At 41.7% G+C, this 24,018-nt stretch overlaps 1 protein-coding gene across 1 annotated transcript; it reads left to right on the forward strand.

Moving 5' to 3' along the window:
- Window positions 1-1,443: 1,443 nt before the first annotated feature.
- Window positions 1,444-23,986, forward strand: LOC122655841. The gene is made up of 3 exons (XM_043850203.1): window positions 1,444-1,623; window positions 1,937-2,341; window positions 23,673-23,986. Exons 1-3 carry the CDS (start codon window positions 1,445-1,447, stop codon window positions 23,959-23,961), a joined length of 873 nt encoding a protein of 290 aa, XP_043706138.1. The 5' UTR covers window position 1,444; the 3' UTR covers window positions 23,962-23,986.
- Window positions 23,987-24,018: the final 32 nt, after the last annotated feature.

Genomic DNA, 24,018 nt, shown 5'->3' on the forward strand with positions numbered 1-24,018 from the left:
TAAAGGAAGAAGAAAAGCTAATTAGGCTGAAATGTTGTATTCACTCCAAACTCTTATGAGCAATCTTCGACTACAATTGAGGAAAGATGAAAAGCAAAAATGAAAGGGAAAAAATAAACAAGGGAAAGGCTACCTTCAGGCAAACCCTAATACCTGCCCTTGCAAAGCACCGACGTAAGAGTGAAACCAAGTAAATATAAAAACCAAAAAATGAAAGGAAAAAAAAAAAACACTAGGGAAAGAGAACGTTTGCTGCAAACCCTAATACTTGCACTTGCAGAGCGCCGGTGTCACCGTCGCTGTCAAGAGGAGTGATGGAAAAGTTCGCAGCAGGGTTCCTAGGCTATCATCACCGTCGTTGTCCCTGAAAACTTCTCAGGTTCATGGCATAGTTTTTCTTCCATGGCAAGAAGAGGACTGGTGGAGAGAGAGGAGAGAGAAGGCCGGAAAGACGAGAGAGAATGTTAGGATTGAGACGAGTAAAATATTAGCATTCAAAACTTGACCGTTGGATCCAAAGAAGTCACGTGTCGGCATATTAGATATGTAATGGAATGCAATGGTAGATCGTGTAATAGAAACGATAAAAATCCATGGAATTGTTACTACAAGTATGCAACTCTTATTTTTAATAAAATTTTCAAGATATTATTGCATATATATCTCCATTTGCCCTTAAACTTAACATTTTGGATCTAGAAGGTGGAGGCAATGTTTTAAGACTAAAGATTGGAAATCAGTCAGATCAGCCTATTCAGATCGGAAATCAACCCAAGCCGATCCCAATCATTGCCAACCTGAATCGATTGATCCATACAAGATTTTTAAGTTTAGGGCACATTGTAGCTTATTCTTGATTAATTCCAATACAGAATTAGGCTAGATATTTTTTTGGTTTAAGAACTAGGATAGATTTGGATCCAAATATTTTAAATTTGGAAATAGGGGTTGAATCGATCCTTACTGATTCCAATTTGGAATTGGTCTTAAATATGATTTGAGGAATTGATATACAGACAATTGATATCGGTATCGCTAACCATCAATCTCAATATCATACCGATGAAATGGTACACATCAGGGGTAAAACAGTCGATGCACCTAATTTTTTAATCAGGGCAAGCTTATCCGATACGTGCCAATCCATGCCAATCCATGCCAATCCATATCAGTATCATATGGGTTTTGAAGATGACTTAAAAAATGGTGCCAAAAACCCTTGGTCTCTTAACAATTCGATCCGAACCGAATCGACCGATCCAATTTCGACTTTTGAAAAAGTGTCTGGAACTCTCTGTACCGGACAGAGTGGCCTTCCCTGTAAAAAGCTGCAGGGGGAAACTTGTTGAAAAGGCCTGAGGGACGTGGAATCTGTTTATTCTTTTCCTCAGCTCCAGTCTCTCTTTCTCTCTCGACGCCTCGGCCATCAGATTTCTCATCAGAAATGAGAACCGTACCATTGGGTATCTCTGCATCTCCATTTCCCACATTAAGAAACTCCAACATAACCAATCTCACCAAAACAACCTCTCCCCACTTCAGGAAGCTGCTTCCTTTCCCAGGAAGCTCTGCGGATGATGGGCCAACCTCTGGATCATCCTGTCTCTGCATTTCCCCTCAATCCCAAGGTATATCTAAATTCTTCGTACGATTTCTCTCTTCTTCTTTTTTTTTCCTCAAATGATGCCACCAATTTACCCTTCCTCTCACGGATCTCCTCGATCATTTTTTCTTCTTCTTCTTCTTCTTATTATTTGTTTCATTTTTATGCTGAAGTTGGGAACTCCTCGAGGTATATGAATCTAAACAATTCGGTATAAAATTTCTGCAAGATTTGAGGAAGAAAAAAAAAAAGGCAATGTCTTATGTGGTCTACCCTACAGCTGCTGCTGTAATCTATATTCCCTCTTGAATGAGTTGACCAACTTGTCGGTGTAGGAGTTTCCAGAGCCAGTCAAGCCGTTGAATTGTTTCCGACGACGGTCTGTCCCGAGATTGTTGTTCGGGAGGCACGATTGGAGGATTGTTGGGAAGTGGCCGAGACTCACTGTAGCTCCTTCTTCCCCGACTACTCCTTCCCTTTAGATTTGGTTCTCAGAGTTGACCGATTGATGGCCATGGTATCGGGGTTCTCTATTCCCACTGATTGTGAAAGGACATGTCTCGTTGCGGTTATTGGTGGCTCCGTTGATGATGATAACTTCTTCTGCGGTACGGAGGACTTCAAAGCTGGAGATTTCAAAGGAAAATTCAGCTTGAATAAGGGATATGTGGCTGGGATATTAACCGTTGACACTGCCGCTGACTTCCTTCCTCGCAGAGGACCACTCCGCCAGAGAAGGTGAGTTATCTTCTTTCTTTTCTTGACTCTCTTTGGAAACATAAACTCACTGTCGTTTATCTTTGACGGAAATCTTACATGTTTGTCTGATCTTACCTTTCTTTATTGGGGCATTCTTGATTCAAAATTATTTTCCTGCTGGTAATCATTTCTGCTCTGTCTCTGTCTTCGGTATGACATGTTTTGTCCAATTTGTGATTGAGCTTTCATGTCCTTCACTCCATCCATCTCTTTACACTGTTAAGACACAGTCTTAAATGGGGCATGGACACGATATCTTTCTGGTTGAGATCTCAAACAATTTATCTATAGCTGAAACTTGGTTGAGTAGAGGCAGATAATAGCTCTATGGTTAAACTGTCAGGAGATGTGGTTATCCATTCTGCACGCAGGCTTTCCTTTTCTCCTTTCTTCTTTCTTTTAAGCTATACTAACTGATACCAATTAACGGAATGGAAGAAATGTCCCTAGTGGATACAAAAAGGTGTACTAGCTGGCCACTTTAAACGCCATCCCACCTCTGAAATTCTCTTTCCTTCCACAGGCCCCGATAAACTGTATCAGGAACCATTTTCCACTAAACTTCCTTTTTAACTAGTAGAACATAAGGCCAAGAGGAAATACTTCTTATGGCTTTAGTGACACATCAAAGACCATAGGAAAGTAGAAATCTGATGCTCCGGTGATCTGGCAACCAAATCTGTTTCATATATAGTGCATCTGTTTGCTAGATTTACTTTTGTCTTTTGAAGTTTTTCAGTTGCCAACTCCATGTTGAGGTAGAACCGTAGAAGCCCTGGGAAACCCTGAACTCTAGGGAGGAACAAGGGTATGTTAAATAAATGTCAAATCTTATTTATCAGTGATGGGACCTCCCCTCTATAGTTGAGCAGTCGGTAGAGAGTCTTCATCAAAATAATTACTTATTTTCTTTATTTCAAACCCGTAAATTATGCCTGCAACTTTCCAAGGGGGATCCACAAATTAAGAGCTCTTCTAAAGTGAGGGTTCTATTCCATTCTATTCTCTACTGGTTAATGTAGTGACTGATAGGTTAATTATTTTCTTGAACAACATGGTATATGTTTTGATAAAAGGTCACCAAGCCTTAGCTTCCACAATAATCATCTTCCCACACCTTGTTATGACAAGCCACCTTAATGTTTGTTCAGAAAATCACATTGTTACAAGACTTCATGGGGACGGAAACACCGTCCTCGGCTCCCAAGACCAATATAGGGTTCCATGTTTCCATTCTATTACTTTCCTCCATACAGTTTCTCATTAAAGAATCGCGCAGGCCTGGATATGGTTGCCGGAAGCAAAGAATATGTGGGCCTTCGAGTTTTAATTTGCACACCTCATTCCAATCCACTAGGTTATACTTTGTTTATCTTTCTTTTTTTTCCCAAAAAAGAAGTCCCTTTGAAGTTTCTATATCCCACCAACATCCTATATACTCTTGCTCCAAGCTATGTTACTTCCTCTTCCTGAAGAAAGCCTTTCAGTCTCTTCTATCTCCTAAGAGAGCTTGACTGAAAACAGTGACATCCATTTTTACGTTCAACATGCTGTAGGCTGTTTTCCAATTGAATGTTCCCAATCAAGGATTCATAATTCATCGGACCAGGTGTTCAATAATTCATATGGTGGATATAATGGATCTCTATCCTTTGCTGAGACAGAAAACTTAAACTATTTTCATGTAATGTCATCCTTTCATGTTCTTTCAATATATATATCAAAGAGATCTCGAAAATGTTTTGGTCTTGTCAAGTCTCAAGACGGTAGGCGATACAGAATAGCATCAATATCTCGGTCAAGATCTCAGTTCGACTTGGTCGACCCAGACCAAACCCAACTATATAAAAGACACACTCTTGGCGAGATTTCGACCTCATCTCGAAATCTCGCCTCTCTCGGTCTGCTGTGAAGGAAAAACACAGAGAAGAAGGGTTTTGGTGCTTTTATTTTTTGGCAAATCTCACTTCAACTGAAGATTAAAGCTTGTAGATTCAAGATTGAAGCTTCAACATCCAGAGAGGGAGCTGCATTACATCTTAAGAATAGTTTTAGGCAAAAAAATACTTCTCAAAAACCATTTTTTTCATAGAAACATGATCTATGCTTGTTTGTTGACTATGTAGTTTTTATATGTGATACTATGTCCACCGATCTATGGATTGACGGAGGCCGAATTATTTTTCTGTAAATAAAACGATTTTCTTGCAAAAAAAAAAAATTTGAAAAAAACATGGTTTATACTAAGTACTCTCAAATGGTAGGACTTGTTACACACTTACACTTGTATTTGTTTAATCTACATCTCTTTCCAAGTTTCTAACAATTATTAACAAACCGTTGAACCATCACCATGTATGATTATGAATATGATGCCTAATGCTTAAATGGTTTATGGTTTGATGTTTTTTAATTCCTAATGCTTAATTAAGTTGTTTTACACCTCTACTCTAATTATGTGTTTTGAATATTGTGTGGAATAGCCTAAAGTAGAGCTCACGTATGCCATAGACTACCAACCTAGGGTCCGAAGTCAAAGTACCATTTTGGGCTTGAATTTGTAAAAACTAATGTTTCTATTTTGTTTAGAAGGCCTAAAATAGGGTGGATGTCATGTTTCAAGACCTATCTTGGTGATATAGCCACCGAAACCCACAACCGAGTCAAGACAAGAAAAAATACACCATCTCGTCATGATCTTGGCAGAGCTCGGTTTCGTGGCCTGGCGAAACCAGGGGCGAAATCAAATCTTAAAACCTTGGGTGCAATGGTTAAGTTGCGCTTATTGCAACCTGTTGGTTGCAGGTTCGAAACTTGGAAACAGCCTCTCTTGCGAGGCAGAGGGTAAGGTGCATACATTTGCCCCTCCCAGACCTTGCACTAGAGGGAGCCTTGTGTATATATATATATATATGTATGTATATGCTTTTTTCGAAATGGAATGATATTATATCCATTCTTTTGGATTTCCCATGCATATTTGCTTGGGTTTAGAGGAATTGACTGATTGATGTGAGTTGTATTGTTGGCTGTGCTGCTGGCAAGGTTCGAAATGGTCGGTTTCGGTCATGCCTGAAACTGAGATATGGCAGGTTTCGGTTATTTTTTCCAGGCCAACTCGAAACCTTGGTTTCGAGGTCTAGAAAGTGGGTTTTTGCCCTGGTTTTTTCTGTGCTGCCTATGTTTGACATTTAAACCTAATCCATGAAATTAGTTTCAGAAAAAGAACACTCAAATGGTACTTGTGGTTGTTACCCAATTTTGCTAGTGTACTTTGAATGATGTTGTACACTACCCTTATTATAAACACTTAGTTTACATATAATTTAGCAACTGAAAATGTAAATAAACTATTAAAACAATCAAAACATACATTAGAATGGAAAAACAAGCATACATGATACAACACTCACAACTCAATTCCATAGGGAGTTTCTTGGCGGGTCCAATCCACGAGTTGCGTACCACTGAAGATGTCGTAGCCGCTCCTCAAAATGCAACACATATGTATCCTATGACGTGTTTTGGGCCCAATTGTTCTGATAGTCCATTACTACCCACTTATAAGCCCCATCATCAACATGTCCGATGTATCCCAACCTTGGGAATGGCTCACCGAGACTAAAAGACGGTGGAGCTAGCGCACATGGTTGGGCTAGATACTTGAAGATCCAGTCGACAAAAAATGACCCAGCACTTATATCACCCTCTTATCCAAATGAAGCAGAAGATCCACCATGGCCACCCCCATACCCAAATGAACCAGTGCTCTCAAAGGATGGTCCACCAGCATATCCACTATATAGTCCGCCCCAGCATGTGATGCTGATCCGACGCTCTTGAAGCCACTATCACCATGATGTGCTGGACTGGGGCTCTCTTCTATGAAGAATGGCGCAAGCCAATGCTCAGATTCTCTACTCGTCCCCAAATTCATGGCTTCCATTGTGCCAGACAAGCTCGATATAAACATGCCCATCCCAGCTGCCTCCTCCTCAGGTTTGAACCGCCTACGTGGACCTTGAGTGTAGCCTCTCCCGATATGTGCACCGTGATCCCCATCTTGTGTGGCATGAGTGAACTGAGTCTCCCTTGTGAATCTCTGTGGCTCTAGCTCCAGATCCTGAATCATCTGGTCCTCCTTCTCTCGTAATGCTGCTAATCTATCACCATCATCATACGCAACACCACCATCATGGCTCTAAATCGGGGAAGGTCTGTGAGTGAACTTTGCCATCTACCGTCATATATTTCTCGATGTCACCACCCATTTGTTAAGCAATCTAGTTGTTGAGCTGGCCCCTAGCCTCATCTAACATAGGCTCACCTCGATCCCTGACCCACTCTTTTTTATCTTTGGTAAGATCCTTGACTCACTCATATAGGGGATTCTCCTCATCTTCTTCCACCTGGAAGATTTTGGCCAACTCGATTGGGCTTGTATCGTTCTTCATGCCAAGGCGTATGTGCTCCTCTCTCAATCTCGTATTATATTGCACATAGACCAAGTCCCCAAGCCGCTTAGCACTCAATCGGTTTTTCCTCTTGGAGTATATGAAGTTGAATGTACTCCAATTACACTCACACCCAGTGGTGGAACATGTCTGGTAAAGCACTTGAACTGCTATCTTGGTCAGATTGGGTGTCTCTTCCTTATTGCAACCACCATTCACTTGCATAAGAGCATTAAAGATTTTGTTAGGTGATGGTAAACGATGATGCATACTTAAATATGAACGAAAAGGCTAACGTTATTGAAACAATCTACCATGTTACTAGAATATTGTACTAAAAAAATTGGATTTAGGAAAAAAAAATACTATTACCTTTAAGCTTCAAGCAGCAAATCCACTGTCTAGCAAGGTTGATTTTGTAGGAGAGTGCGAGAAAAAAGGTGTTAGATGAAGTATTTTGGCCAAAAAGTAAAAATTTGGGCAAAACTCGAAACTTGCGAAATCAGCACCTTTCTGTCGAAACTTGATGAAACTCGAAACATAAAGTTTCAATCTAAATAGGTAACTTTATATAGGTGGTCCAACCAGGTTTGGGTCAAAACCAAGGTTATGACCGAAACCTGGTTGAAACATGTCGAAACCAACCAAAACTTGTTACATTTTCGTATCGGCCTATGGTTTCATACCAGAAACCTGTGATACCGAGATATCTCAGTCAAAGCTGCCTGTTGCGACCGAGATCTTGAACCATGGCTGTTGGATTCCCAATAAGATCAAGCTTCAATTGACAGCATCAGAGAAATGGTTTTGATTTCTAGCTGTTTTTGAATTTTCAACACTTTGAAATCTGATCAATTTTGCTATACATACAAAATACCAAGTGTCTCGAGACATTCCCAAGAGAATTTCAAATTTTAAGGTTTCTTACTATGTAGCGAAATCAGGATCTATAACCAGTACCTGCAAAGTAGAAGAGAGAGAAAAATGGAAGAAGGAGAGTGCAATTGCTGAATCACGATAGATTTAGTCTTTGTCTATCGTAGTATCGTGGTCTGTACCTGTTTATTTATAATTCCAAAACCAATTAGACTGGAATCCTACTACGAGTCGGTGTTTAATTACAAGAGGACAAAACTAAGAATTAGATTCACAATCAACTACTAACTAAACTAATTAAGCCAACCTATACCATGATAGGGATACTCCCCCTATTGTGACTGATTACTAACACCTAATGTGTCATACATAGGTGTGTACAAACCATTCATAAAAGTAAAGCCAAAATAAGCTCTTTTGAAGTTCTGAAAGTTTGCATTTGGTAACTCTAATAATAATAGTATCCAGTTTTTTCCACATGTTCACTGAGGAGGAGGAAAAAGTGAGATGAACTGAAGTCTCTCGTGTCCGACCTTCCTGGGATGGCACCGCCGCCACCCGAGGCCCTCCCAGTTAGATTCTAGGTTTAGGAAATAAGAAGGGAGAAGGAAGAGATTGGAGGAGGAAGAAGATACCAAGAGGAGAGAGAAGAGAGAAGAAAGTGTTTGGGCTGTAATCGATTGTGTTTGGAGAGACTTCTCCATTCACCATATATTCATTAATCACAAGTAATATGGAATTACATCCACCTCCCTAGGGAGGTAAAAGGGAAATAAAGAAATAAAGAAATAAAGAAGAATTACATAATAAGGCAACTAGTGATAGAACGAGTTCCTAAACTACCCCTATTACATGACTTCTAACACTCCCCCTCAAGCTGGAGAATATATATCATGCATTCCTAGCTTGCTTAGGAAGGAACTAAACTGAGGAGAGCTAAGAGCTTTGGTGAAGATATCTGCCAACTGATCACTAGTCTTCACAAAAGGAGTACAAATACAGCCAGATTCTATCTTCTCCTTGATGAAAGGCCTATCAACCTCAATGTGTTTAGTCCGGTCATGTTGCAAAAGGTTATGGGCAATACTGATGGCAGCCTTGTTGTCACAGTACAGTCTCATGGGCCCTTCAGTGTCAAACCCCAGTTCTTGAACAAGTGTTTTCAGCCAGATGAGCTCACACACTCCATGTGCCATAGCTCTAAATTCTGCCTCGGCACTAGATCTGGCCACAACATGCTGTTTCTTGCTCCTCCATGTGACTAAGTTACCTCCCACAAAGGTACGATAGCCGGAGGTAGATCTCCTGTGTGTAATGGAACCAGCCCAATCGGCATCTGTGAAACCTTCCACTCTCAAGTGGTTGTGCCTGGCATACAACAGTCCTTTCCCAGGAGAGGACTTCAAATACCTTAGAATGCGATACACAGCATCCAAATGGCCACTCTTGGGAGCATGCATGAATTGACTAACAACTCCCACTGCATAAGAGATATCTGGCCGAGTCATAGAGAGATAGATAAGTTTCCCCACTAGCCTTTGATACTTCCCTGCATCAACAAGAGAAGGACCACAATCCTCTCTTAGTTTGTGATTCTGCTCAATAGGAGAGCTAGCTGGTTTGCAGCCTAACATCCCTGTCTCTGTCAACAGGTCAAGAATAAACCTCCTCTGACTTATGTTGATCCCTTTCTTGGTCCTTGATACTTCATTCCTAAGAAGTACTTCAAGGGACCCAGATCTTTGATCTCAAATTGCTGTGCCAGGTAGCTCTTCAATTTACCTATCTCCGCTGTATCATCTCCGGTGACCACGATATCATCAACATAGACAATGAGAGCTGTGATAGTACCATTACTCCGCTTGGTAAAGAGAGTATGATCAGCTTGGCTCTGGAAATATCCATTCTTCAGAATGGCCTGTCGGAAGCGCTCAAACCATGCCTTTGGTGACTGTTTGAGACCATATAGAGCCTTCTTAAGGAGACACACTTTCCCTTCAGCCGAGGGCATCGTGAAGCCTGGTGGAGTTTGCATGTATACTTCCTCTTCCAAATCACCATGAAGGAAGGCATTCTTCACATCCAACTGATATAAAGGCCAATCTTTGTTGGCAACTAAGGATAAAGAACTCTTATGGAGTTTGCTTGGCCACAGGGGCAAATGTCTCCTGGTAATCAATTCCATAGACTTGGCTGTACCCCTTGGCCACCAACCTTGCTTTGTATCTCTCAATACTGCCATCGGATTTATACTTGATTGTGTAGACCCATCTGCATCCAACTGGGACACGTCCCTTGGGAAGGTTAACAAGTTGCCAAGTTCCATTCTTCTCAAGTGCCATCATCTCCTCGGACATGGCTTGGCTCCACTTTGGGTCAGAATTAGCATCAATGACATTCTTGGGAATGGAAGCAGTAGAGAGAGCAGTAATAAAGGCAAGGCTTGTAGGAGAAATTGCATCATAGGAAACAAACTGGGATATAGGATTAGTACAAGTTCTTTTCCCTTTCCTAATAGCAATAGGAAGATCCAAATCAGATGGGGGAGAAGAAATGTCACCTGATTGAGGAGGATGAATCTTAGGATGTGGATCTGGATCTAAAGAGGACTCTTGGTAGATCATCTTTCTCGTATTATGCAAGTTTTCACCTTTTTTGTATGTAAGGTGGTAATCCTTCTCCTTACCAGAGCCACTTTCAACAACCAAATATGTATTCCCCCCTAGTTGATCATTAATCTCAACCACATCCACAGTCCTGTGTTTTCCAATGTCAAGCAGAAAAGGAGATGTAGGTAGAGGAGAAAGGAAGAAATCATCAGTAGCCTGTTCACTCCCACAATTCTCCCCCTGAAGAGGATGCTGAGAAGGAACAAAGAAAGGGACAGATTCAAGGAAGGTAACATCCTTGGAAATGAAACTTCGGCGGGAAGAAGGATGATAACACCTGTACCCCTTGGTAGTAGAAGAATACCCAAGAAAGAGATACTTAAGAGCTTTGGGATCAAGTTTAGTGCGAGCAGATTTATTAACATGCACATAACAAACACAACCAAAGACTCTAGGAGGAAGAGAAAAGACAGAGGCCTTAGGAGATAAGATATCCAAGGGAGATTTGTAGTTAAGAAGCTTGGTAGGCATACGGTTGATGAGAAAGGAGGCGGTTAGAAGAGCCGCAGACCAAAAGGTCTTGGGGACATGCATGCCCAGCAAGAGACTACGGGTGACCTCTAGGAGATGGCGATTTTTCCTCTCAGCAACCCCATTTTGTTGGGGCGTGTCAACACACGCTAGCTGATGGATAATGCCATAAGTAGTAAAGAAGGCTTGAAGGCCACCAAACATGTACTCTCCCCTTTTATCAGAACGCAAAAATTTGATGCGGGTCTCAAATTGGGTAAGAATCACTTGGTAAAAATTCTGAAAGGCATCACAAACATCACTCTTATGCTTCAAAAGTACAATCCATGTGGCACGGGAAAAATCATCAATAAATGACACAAAGTAACGATAGCCAAATAAAGAAGTAGTAGGGGAAGGACCCCACACATCAGTATGCACAATATGAAAAGGAGCAACAGTTCTATTACCATGATAAGGATATGAAGACCTACAATGTTTGGCAAACATACAGGTTTCACATTGAAAAACATGAGAAGAGGCAATAGATGAAAATAAGTGAGGCAACTGTTTCCTCATTACAACAAAAGATGGATGGCCAAGACGGCGATGCCATAACATAACAGAATCCACAGAACTACTATCATTTCGGCTACACACATAGGAATGAGCTGTGGGCAAAAACGGATCAAAAAAGTAGAGGCCTTTCTCCTCACGTCCACTACCAATAATCTTCTTCGTCACCAAATCCTGAAAAAGACAGTGAGAAGGAAAAAATGTGACACAGCAGTTGAGAGATTTAGTCAGGTGACTCAAGATAGAAGATTCAGAGTAAGGTTAGGGACATGAAGAACAGAAGAAAGTGAAATAGATGATGTCATAGGGATATTACCCTTACCAGATATGGTGGAAAGGGAGCCATCAGCTACCCTAACCTTGTCCTTACCAGAACAAATGGTATAGGAATCATAATAATGAGACGTACCAGTCATGTGGTCCGTGGCACCCGAGTCAATGACCCAAGACTGGGCTGGGCGGCAGTGGAAGTTGAGGTGGAGACCTGCAAGGTTGAGGATGATGAGGATCCAGCCATACTAGATGTAGAAGATGTGCTCAACTATGACACAACCCTGCGAACCACTGCATCCATAAAGGTGGAGTCATCCTGTGGGGCATCAGCATCAGTTGCCTCTGCGGAATGAGCCCGAGCTCCCCCTCTACGGCCACCACGACCACGCATACCAGGAGGACGACCATGGAGAGACCAACACCTATCCTTGGTGTGTCCAGTGCGACCACAATGATCACATTTAAATCTGTCTCGCCCAACTCCACTGGCACCAACGGTCTCCACAGTACTAGCTTCCTCACGCTTAGGCCCTAGGCCTCTACCACCTCCACGGGTGTCTCGAACAGAACTAGAATTGAGGGCTGACCTCTCAGATGGTGCTGGTGGTGGTGCCATAGTAAGTCGCCTGGTCTCTTCACTCTGTAAGTAACTACAGAGTTCACTAAAAGAGGGAAAGGGAGACCGGCCCAACAGCTGGAGTCTAATTGGCTCATAGTTAGAGTTCAAACCACTAAGCAAAGAGAAGACAGGCTCTTTTTCAAGAGTCAGATACACCTTGGCTTCATCCTCTGGGTTGGTCAAATGAAGGTCTTTGTAATAATCATACTCTTCCACAAGACTAAGGAACGCACTGTAGTACTCAGAAATAGTGCTGTCACCCTGTTTCAATCAGTGGATTCGTTGATAGAGCTGATAGACCTTGGCAGTGTCACCCACTCTGTCAAAGGCCACAGAGACATTGTCCCAAATAGCTTTGGCGGTTTCTTCCTTATAAATCTTCTCCCAATCTCGGGTTTCATGGAGAAGATCAACCAGGTCATAACAGTAGAATTTTCGGTCTCCCATTTATCAAAGGCCGGTGAACCAGCTGTGGGAGCCTTGATAGCACCTGTTATATATCCAAGCTTTCCCTTACTCCTGAGAGAAAGTCTCACAGAGTGTGACCAATCCAGGTAATTAGTACCATCAAGTTTCACAAAAGAAATCTGTTGATGAGTACTCTCATAAGCCAACTGAGGGACAATAGTGGGAGGCTGAGAATCAGCAGTACCAAGCACAGATGTATCCGAATCACCCATGATGGATACCAACAATAAACAATAGCACCAAAGGCAAGTGGGGAGTACACACTCAACCCAAACAAGCAAGAAGTCCTACAAACAGCCTAGGATAGCACCTGCCGAAGCAGTCCTAGCAGCAAATGTCTAAGAGGACTTAAATCAAACACTTCAAGTGCATTAAAACATCAGGCCTCACACTCTTCAAAGAGTAAGAACAGCTTACACAAGCTCCAAGATGTAGTCATAATCACCTCTCAACTAAACAAGAAGCCCAATATATCCTAAATGTAAGAACAAAAGAGATACAGCAGTATCGGGTTTACCTGGGCAGGAAAGAATCACCACAAAACTGAGTACTGCTAAAAGGAAAGTCTCATCCATCAATGGGAAACACAAAGGCCAGAAATAGGACCCCTATACGATCCTAGTGGGCTGCTCCAACAGCCAAACCCATGCTGAAATGGAGCTGAGACATAGTTTAAACCTGCAACTGGCGGAAATCTGGGCAGAATAGCAGTCCAACGAAACTGAGTTATGCTTCAACAGTGCCTTCATCCATCAAGGAAGCACACTTGGAGCATAGAAAGGACCCTTGTACGATCCTATTGAACTATTCCAAGCTCCAAAAAACTGCCGAGAAAGAGAAGGACATGGCTTGCAAGCAGCAGCTGGCGGAAACCTTCAATACAGCTTCAATGGAGCTTCACAGTGGTTCGAAGACCATCTTCAATCACCTAAATAGATTGTAGAAGACCTATTTCATATCTCTTCAGCAAGAGGTTTGCATAGGAACCTCTTCCTTGAGATCCTTTGAGTTCTAGGATCTCAAAGAGAGGGAAAAGAATAAGGAAAGGAAGATGATAGGACTCTCAAACCTAAAGCTCTGGTACCAAGTTAGATTCTAGGTTTAAGAAATAAGAAGGGAGAAGGAAGAGATTGGAGGAGTAAGAAATAGCAAGAGGAGACAGAAGAGAGAAGAAAGTGTTTGGGCTGTAATCGATTGTGTTTGCAGAGACTTCTCCATTCACCATATATTCATTAATCACAAGTAATATGGAATTACATCCACCTCCCTAGGGAGGTAAAAGGGAAATAAAGAAATAAAGAAGAATTACATAATAAGGCAACTAGTGATAGAACTAGTTCCTAAACTACCCCTATTACATGATTTCTAACACTCCCCTCCCCACTCTCCCATCTTCTCCTACCTCCCCCCACGCCTGTGCTGGTCCCCTAACCCCTGGCCTTTCTTGGTCCTCCCTTTTTGGCAACTCAAAGTCTCCTTCTGGAGATGGCCATCGTTTGCACTTTGTTCCCCCCACCTTTCTTGGTTCCACCAAGATTGCCCAGTATGATTCTATCCTCCTGGTCAATGAAGCTCGCAAATGGGAAACATGCCTTGTTAGGCATTTTATTGGTAGCCGTGCTCCCTTCTCCATAGTCAGAAACTCCCTTTCCAAGCAATGGAAACTACTGGGTTTAGTTGAGACTTAGTTGCTTGATAACGGCTTTTTCATCTTCAAATTTTCAGATGAGCTTGACAAATCTCGTGTTCTTGAAGGGGGTCCTTGGAATGTTGGCAGGAAACCAATTTTCCTCAAACAATGGGATCGATACCTTCAGCTCAACAAGCTCAACCTCAGCTCAATCCTTCTCTGGGTCTCTCTGCCAGGGCTACCGCTCCACTTCTGGTGTGAGGATGGCCTCAGTGTGGTGGGTTCTGTCCTTGGGAAGCTTCTATTCTTAGATGGAAGAACAAAGAAGTAGGCTTGCCTTTGCAAGAATATGTGTCGAAGGGGTTTTCTTTCCAACAATCTGTGAGCTTTGATTGGTCTCCCCCCTATTGTGCTCCCTGCAAAGTATTTGGCCATGTGTTGAGCAAATGTGAGTCCCAATCTTCTCCTCCCTTTTTCCTTACTACTAAAACCAATCCCCAACCCTCTCTCGCTCCTCTTGGCCCTATCGCTCATCCAAATCCTCTCACCCCTGCAAACGCCCCTAGTGACGGAGCCATCGTTACCTCCCTTGGTGACGGAGCCCCCTTTTCTCCCCCTTCTCGTGGCCGCCGCGGGCAGTGGTCTCAAAAGCATACCCACCGCCGTGTCTCCGCCTCCTCTTCCCCCTCCAGTCACCAGCCTGTTGCTAGCTCCTGTCCGATGGTCTCTGCTAGCCTAAGGACCGCTGGTCAAAATCGTTTTCTCCCCTTGGGCTCTTCGCCTGACCTCTCTATCGACCCTGCCATCCCTGCTCTTCCTTCTGGTCAAAATCGTTTTCTCCCCTGGCCCCTTGATCCCTCTGACGATCCTTCCATCAATGTTTCCCCCTCCTCCTGTCTTGTGCTTTTGAATATGGGGATTTCCAATTTCCTCAAAAAGCAAAAGAAAGCCTTATTATCCTCTAAACCTTCTTCCCCTTGAGTTTCTTCTCTTGTAGGACCCTCTGTGGCCCCTGCGCTTCTCCCTCTTCCCTCTATGCCTAGGCCCACCTCCCTCCCTTCCTTGGCTATCTCCGCTGGGCCAAATGGGCCTGTAAATTCGTTCCTTTCGGCCCATCATTTTAATCCTCCTCTCCTTGCCATCCCTAGTGTGGCCCATCCTATTGCTCCGCCTCCCCTTCGAGTCTTTCACCGTCGCAACCCCAGCTCCCGTCCCTACCCTAAGAATCGTCCCTACATAGCCTACTCCCTTCCTTGCCCGGAGAAGGTTTTGCCTCTAAGCTCGGATATTTGTGATCATGTTTTTGGCCGTGTGACTTTGGACCCGGGATAGAGTATGATCGCCGAGGCTACCTTGGGTGTCGCTTGCTGTCCATGAGTTTTCCTTTTCTTTAGCGAGTTGGTTTGTTTGTTGGGGGTCTTTGCCCTTCTTTTGCTAGCTCTTGCCTTTTTTGGAAGAGCTTTGTAATTGGTTCGCGCTTGTTTGTATTCTTTCCCCCCCCCCCCCTTTTCTTTCTTTTGGTAATGAATTTTTTATTCACCCAAAAAGAAAATGTGCGGTACATATCTTAACACTTCTCAAGCTGGAGTATATAAATAAAAAGGCTCCAGCTTGAAACAACATGAATAGACATTAAAAGCAACACGAGTCTTGAACATATATAGCAGTCATTGACACCAGTGAGCATGGAGGTAGCAATATCAACTCAAGCACACCAATCATCATCAGCAATAGTAGAGAAAAATCTGTGTCTAATAAATCCAACCAACAACGAACAAAATATGCAGTAGAGAACAGCAATCCACAATCTAAAATATTATATCAGCAACATCGTGAGCCCTTCACAAAGAAGGCAGGTAGTAAGCTTCACAAAAAAGAGAAATAAAAGTGCAAATATCGATGTACTTATGAACCCCGAATAGAGGTCATAGATAAAGTTGCATCATATGTTGCTGCGAACCAGGTAAAAGTGCAGTATAGGTTACTGTGAACCAAGTAACAACATAAGGCTGTTGGAAACTGTTAATGTGCTTTGGGTACTGTTCATGTGAACAGTGTCTTGAACAGTACCGTACACTGTTCACGTGAACAGTAACTAGAAGATGAGAGTTGTTAGTGAGGGGCTGTTTGGGAATTTCTCTTGTATGTTAGCTCTACCCTATTATTAATAATATTGGTAAAGAGGGGAGAACAATTTATCATTCGATAGTTCTCCCCAAAGGATTACAACCACTTCTCTTCTTCTTCATCTTCTTCCTCTCCATCTTCTCCATTAAATCTGGTTTTATTTACATGGTATCAGAGCTAGGATCTTAGGAGTCGATTCTACATCCTAGGACCTACTCGATTACTCTCAAATTGATCAAGACAGTGTTGCGGTTTTGAAGGCTTCACGTTTGAAGGTTTTCGTGACCACAGTTTGAAGGGGCTGTAGCACCCTATGCTGCGTTTTGGTGGAGTTTGCTGAGACTGGTTCATGATTATATAAAGGAACCTAGTCTCGATTTTGTGGTGATTGCTTGATATCAATTCAGGGTTTTGGAAGGTGATTATTTTTCGATTTCAGTTCATTTTTTTGGTGGTTTGAAGGTTCTTTGTAAGGTTTTCCCTGAATCGATCCTTGTTGGATATTGAGATTGCATCGATTTTTTGTTCTAAAATCGATCTCTGAATTTTTCGTTGGCTATTGGCGATTGTGTTTGCTTGCTGGTTCATCACTTTTTCTCAGTTTTTATTAGTTGTTGGTGAATTTCTGCATCGGTCTGCTTGATCGAGATGGGTGACCCAACTGAAGATTCTAAAGGTGTTATCTCTGAGGTTGTTTCGGGCTCTTCCAAATCTATTACAGAGAAGAGATTGGAAGGGGTAAGTAATTTCCAGCAATGGAAGAGAATTGTGTGGGTTGTTTTGACTGGTTGTGGCCAACAAAAACATCTTACAAAGGCCAAACCAGAGGATGATGAAGCGTGGGAAATTGTAGATGCACGCATTTTGGGACAGATATTGAATAGTATGGATTCACCGATTGTTGACTTAGTGACTCACATAGATACTGTAAAGGGGTTATGGGATTACTTACATGTTTTGTATTCTGAACAGAATAATCTATCCCGTATATATGAGCTGTCATAGGAGTTCTATCGTGCTGATAGGAAGGGACGTCCGTTGAGCCAATATTTTGCCGATTATAAACAAATGTTTGAAGTTAAAAGTTAAATGCATTGCTGCCCATTAGTTCGGATGTGAAACAGATGGTTCTGTTAGTAAAATTACTAAAGCCTACAATTGTTCAGTGACCTTTTATCCTGATTCCTGTGTTTTTCAGGATCTTATAACGAAGAAGATGCTTGGTAGGGGACGTGAGCAAGGGGGGTTGTATCATCTTGAAGACTCTCCTTCAGTTGCTTATTCCAGTGTTTTGTCTCCACACCAAGTTCATTGTCGGCTGGGCCATCCGCCTTTGCAGAGTTTACAGAAGTTGGATCCTCGTTTTAGTTCCCTTTCTAGTTTAGAGTGTGAGTCATGTCAGTTTGGAAAGCTCCACCGTGTGAGTTATCCCCCCAGAGTCAATAAACGGTATGCGTACCCTTTTTCTTTAGTGTATTCTGATGTATGGGGGCCTTGCCCTGTTATTTCTAAGATGGGATTTAAATATTTTGTTACTTTTGTCAATGAATATTCTTGAGTCACTTGGATTTATTTAATGAAAAGTCGTTCTGAGCTATTTGCCATTTTTCGTGCATTTGTTACTGAAATTCAGACTCAGTTTAATAAGAATATTTGTGTTTTAAGTAGTGATAATGCCCTTGAATATTTTTCTGCTCCATTTAATTCTTTTATGGCTGACCGTGGCATGTTGCACCAGTCTTCTTGTTCAAATACACCCCAACAAAATTGTGTAGCTGAACGGAAGAATAGACATTTAATGGAAGTGACCCGTTCAATTCTTTTTTAGATGAAAGTACCAAAAATCTTTTGGGCTGATGCTGTCTTGACTGCCTGTTTCCTTATAAATCGTATGCCATCTTATGTGTTATAAGGTGAGATTCCTCATTCTCTTTTATTTCCTACTGAACCTCTCTTTGTTTTACCACCTAGAATTTTTGGGTGTGTTTGCTTTATCCGTGACCATCGTCCAGGTCTGTCCAAATTAGATCCCCGGGCTATTAAATGTATTTTCTTGGGTTATTCACGCACTCAAAAAGGTTATCGGTGTTATTCACCAGTTCTTCGAAAGTACTTTGTCTCTACTAATGTTAACTTTTTTGAGTCCACTGCTTATGATGATACATCTTTTGTTTCCTCGGAATTGCATGAGGATCTTCCTTTATATGTGGTGCAACGTACTATTTCCCATGGTCAACTGGTTGCTGCTCTGTCTCTGCCACCTCCGCCTCCTCCTGTTCAGCCTGCCCGTCCTCTTGTTCGGTTTACATTTGTTCGGCGTCCTCGAGATGATACAGCACCCCCAATCTCTACTGTTCCTCCAACTTCAACTTCGCCTGCGGATCCTACTCCTCAGTTAAGTATTCCTTCTTCTGATTTTGATATTCCCATTACTTTTCGTAAGGGTGTTCGTGGTTGTACTCAACATCCTTTGTCTCATTTTGTTTCTTATACAGGCTTATTTGTTAACTTTACTGCTTGTCTCTCTACTGTTGAGTCTTCTCCTACCCCTAAGTCTGTTTCAGAGACATTATCCCACTCTGGCTCGAGGACAGCTATAAAGGAGCAATTGGCTGCCTTGGCTGAAAATCACACTTGGGACTTGGTACCGTTACCTACTGGCAAGAAGGCTGTTAGTTGTCGGTGGGTATATGTGGTTAAAGTGAACCCTGATGGTTCTTTGGCTCGTTTGAAGGCACGCTTAGTTGCTAAAGGTTATACATAGGTTTATGGAGTTGATTATCTTGATACCTTTTCCCCTGTTGCCAAGCTTGCATCTATTCGTCTTTTGATCTCTCTTGCCGTATTCCATCATTGGCTTCTTTTTCAGTTGGACGTGAAGAATGCTTATCTTCATGGTGATCTCCATGAGGAGGTTTATATGGAGCAACCTCTTGGTTTTGTTGCTCAGGGGGAGTCTGGTTTAGTGTGCAAACTTAAGAAGTCGTTGTATGGTTTAAAACAATCTCCCAGGGCCTGGTTTGGGAGATTTTCAGATGTTATTCTGGAATTTGGGATGACTCGGTGTGGCAGTGATCATTCGGTGTTCTACCGGCATAGCAAGGATGGCAGGGTATTTTTGGTGGTATATGTAGATGATATAGTCATCACTGGTGATAATGTTGAAGGCATTAAGCAACTTAAGTTACATTTGCGGTGTAAATTTCAGACCAAGGATCTTGGTAAGTTGAAGTACTTTCTTGGAGTTGAGGTAGCTCAGTCTAGTAAAGGTATTTCTCTCTCCCAGAGGAAATATGTTCTTGACTTGCTTTCCGAAACAGGTATGCTTGGGTCTAAACCTTTGGATACTCTAATGGACCCAAATTTGAAGTTGACAACTGATAGTGGTGATGCTCTTGATGATCCGGAAAAATATAGAAGACTTGTTGAAAAATTAAATTGTCTCACTGTGACTCGACCGGATATTGCATTTCCGGTTAGTGTAGTAAGTCAATTTCTGTCCTCTCCTAGGACGTCACATTGGGATGTTGTGATTTGAATTCTGAGATACCTCAAGAAAGCTCTAGGTCATGGTCTACTCTACACTGATCATGGTCATGGACGTGTTGAGGGATTTTGTGATGCTGATTGGGCTGGTTCTCCTGTGGATAGGAGGTCTACCACTGGATATTGTGTCTTTGTGGGGGGGAAATTTGGTGTCCTGGAAGAGCAAGAAACAGCCAGTAGTAGCAAGATCTAGTGCAGAGGCAGAGTATCGGGCTATGACACAAGTTACTTGCGAGCTGATGTGGATGAAGCAGTTGTTGACTGAGTTGAAATTTACGAAGGAGTTACCTATACAGCTGTGGTGTGATAATCAAGCGGCTATCCATATAGCTTCCAATCCTGTGTTTCATGAGAGGACAAAGCATATAGAGGTTGATTGCCATTTTGTTCGAGAGAAACTACAAGAAGGTTTTATTGCTCCACAACATGTTCGTACAGGGGAGCAACTTGCTGATATTTTTACCAAGTCCTTGGGAAGTGTGAGAATTGATTATATTTGTAACAAGTTGGGCATGATTAACATCTATGCTCCAGCTTGAGGGGGAGTGTTAATGTGCTTTGGGTACTGTTCACGTGAACAGTGTCGCGAACAGTAACTAGAAAATGAGATTTGTTAGTGAGGGGCAGTTTGGGAATTTCTCTTGTGTGTTAGCTCTACCCTATTATTAATAATATTGGTGAAGAGAGGAGAACAATTTATCATTCGATAGTTCTCCCCAAAGGATTACAGGCTTACAGCCACTTCTCTTCTTCTTCATCTTCTCCATTAAATCTGGTTTTATTTACAGAAACCAAGTAGCAGCATCGAGTTTCTGTGGACCATCAGTGGGGACCAAGTAGCAGCATCAGGTTGCTGAGGACCAAACAACATAAGGCTGTTGTGAACCAGACAGCATAAGGTTGTTGTGGACCACTGATAAATTGCATTGCTGCTGAACACCATAAAGAACTAATCTTCATAGATAAAATTGTTGCCGAGGACATGAGTAGATGACACAAACAAAAAAATAATAATTTTCAGCTGATGACATGAGCAAATAATATAATAATCTTCATTCTCCTCCTCACGTGTACCATTACACGTGGACAGATAATGTAGAGGATGCAATAAAGGATAATCTACCATCACATGGCGGCAATAACCAGCATCACATAAATCCCATAATTAAAAGCAGCCGCTAATAAGATCCCAGATAGGCCAGATATAAACAAATCTGAGCAAATTTTCTCCAATAACAGCAATAACAAGGGTTGGGGGTGGCAACCAAGGCAGAACGACAGAAAGCACTGTATCTTCCTCTGAGATTACCACTATAGTCGCTATTGAAGATACCTCTCTCGGAAGAGGACCTTGTAACCCTAGTTTTTTTGTTACTCGATGTTCCCTGGTGTAAACAGGGAGAGCAAATAAACCCCTGGCTGTTAGAGGAACAAAAACGAGCTTTAACGCTGGAATACCAACAATGACAAAACAAATATGGTTTTCTCCTACGATCAGCAGAAGAAAAGCAGCACATAGTAGCAAACGATACCCAAAAGTTTAAGCAGAGAAGAAGCAACAAATCATTTACCGAAAGGAAAATCAAAGTATTCGTTCACACACTGTATTGTGGTTTTCAGACTCTAGTTCTTCACCTAAAATCGAAGCAGCATGGGAATCAATTTAGGTATGATCTTCATATAAATACAATCTTCATTGAAACCGTAGTTCTTCTTCTCCTATCAACTATGGTTTCACAAATAGAAATGCACAACATAGGTGATTGTACACCACAAACTAGGGAACCTTGTAAGACTCTCAAACTAGATATCATGGATAAGACAAGTACTGGTTACAGCTCTGCTACCATGTAAGAGAACCAGGATCTGTAACCAGTACCTGCAAAGTAGAAGAGAGAGGAGAGAAGAGAACAATGGAAGAAGGAGAGAGTAATTGCTGAACCACAATAGATTCACTCTGTCTATCATGGTCTGTCCCTATTAATTTATTATTACCAAAATTAGACATTGACTTTTAGTAGGATTGACATGTTTACATGATACTCCATTCCTAATGAAAATATATCAAGTGTCTAATGTGATATATATGTTTAAGACTTCTGTCATTTAATGTTCATGCATGTACACATGTTTGCCTGCACAACCAACCCCCCCCCCCCCCCCCCACCAAAAAAAATAATAATAATAATAAAAAAGAAAAAAAAAGTTAAGGCTCTGTTTGATAATGTTTGGGAAAAACTGTTTTCCTGTTTTGAAAAAGCAGAAGAACATTTGTTACACAATACATGTTTGATAATACCTTTATTTTGAAAAACTGTTTTATTTTTGGGAAACAAAAAGGAGCATGTTTTTTCAAATAAAAATTTGTTTTGATCATACTTTTTTTTGGTACGTGCTTACGCTTTAAGTGTTGCGCCCCCCCCCCCCCCCAAAAAAAAAAAAAAAAAAGTCTTTAAGTGATGCACTTTTGCACATGGAAAAATAAAGGGTAGTTATGTTATTTTACTTTAAAACCATCCAACCTTATCTCCGATTCTCTGTCTCTCTCTCTGCCAAACCTCTTATGCCATACAAATTTCTCTCTCTCTCCTAGGCTTTGTGCCTGGCTAAGCCCACATGGATCAAGTTCGGGCTTTTTGAGATCCTAGCCTAAGTTTGGCCCAAGGTGGGCTTCAACTGAGGTTGAAAAATTTTGTGTTGGGTTGGGTTTTCAAACCTTGGAATCAAATTGAAAATTTTACATTTTTATGAAACACGTATTTTTAATATCAACAAAAACAGGCGCAACTTCTCTCCAATCACTTGAAAGTATTGATGAATATCCTGTGCCAACTTTGGATCCCCAATCCGAGTTGGCACATGATGTTCCAATTGATGATCCTAATGGGGACATGGTGACCACTCCACTTAATGCGGATGATAGTGCTTTTGACGTCAATGGCAGGGGAGTTTTTCGATCTAATGGTGGATTTTTGGATCGGGGGAGTCTTTCTTTATCTTCCAAGAATCAAAGTGGAAGTTGGGTGATTCCCCCCATTCCTCCCTATAATCCTCATGGGAAGAAAGTCAACTTTATATACAGGTGATTGGTTGTTTGGGTCTGATTATGTCCTTTGTTCCTCTTTGTGTGGTTTCCCTTCAGCTTGATTAGGCTGTAGGTTAGTTGTTGTTTTGTTGTGGAGCTTTCTCCTTGTATTCTTCCATGTTTTTTCCTTTTTATTTTTTTTTGGGGAAAACATTCGTTGTGCTTCGTTAATATATTTTTCATTTATCCTAAAAAACCAAGTATTGTTGAAACAAAGGTTTTTTTTTTTTTTCTTTTTCTCAAATGGTTTGTTTCATCAGTACTTCCAAGTGACTGGAGAGGATCCGTGATCAACAAAACAACGAACAGTTTTCTGTTCAGGGGGAGAAAAAAAAATGGAACTAAAAACGTTGTCAAATGGAACATGCTTGTATTCCTATTATTAGAGGATTCCAATATTTGGCAGCTGACATGGCAGGAATCCGCCCCCCCAAAACACAAAAAAAAACCAGAATACTTTTCGATCATACAAGTGGCTAAGTCTGTGTTCTTTAACTGGATATCTTTCTCACCTGGGACATTAAACAATTTTCTCAGGACTGGCATTGCATACATCTCAAATGTTGCAGTTCGGGAGAGGGATCGGCGTAGAGGGATAGCAAAGAGGCTTGTAGCAGCAGCAGAGGGACAAGCAGGGAGCTGGGGTTGCCATGCCATGGCACTCCACTGCGATGTGAATAACCCTGCTGCTACACATTTGTATAAAGGCCAGGGATTCAAATGTATAAAGGTGCCAGAACGAGCAAACTGGCCCGAACCCAAGACCTCACCAAATATCCAGTTCAATTTCATGATGAAGCTACTAACCACCCCAACACCGACTTGACTCAATTTTGCAGGAGTTGAAGTATAAAAACAAAAAGATTCTTATGGGTTCCATATA

Source organism: Telopea speciosissima, chromosome 3, assembly GCF_018873765.1.
Source record: "Telopea speciosissima isolate NSW1024214 ecotype Mountain lineage chromosome 3, Tspe_v1, whole genome shotgun sequence".
NCBI lineage: Eukaryota > Viridiplantae > Streptophyta > Magnoliopsida > Proteales > Proteaceae > Telopea > Telopea speciosissima.

Coding starts and splice junctions, on each gene's coding strand:
- LOC122655841 (XM_043850203.1), top strand. CDS start 1,445: ATGAGAACCGTACCATTGGGTATCTCTGCATCTCCATTTCCCACATTA. Junction 1,624..1,936: donor CTCTGCATTTCCCCTCAATC/CCAAGGTATATC, acceptor ACTTGTCGGTGT/AGGAGTTTCCAGAGCCAGTC. Junction 2,342..23,672: donor GGACCACTCCGCCAGAGAAG/GTGAGTTATCTT, acceptor CAATTTTCTCAG/GACTGGCATTGCATACATCT.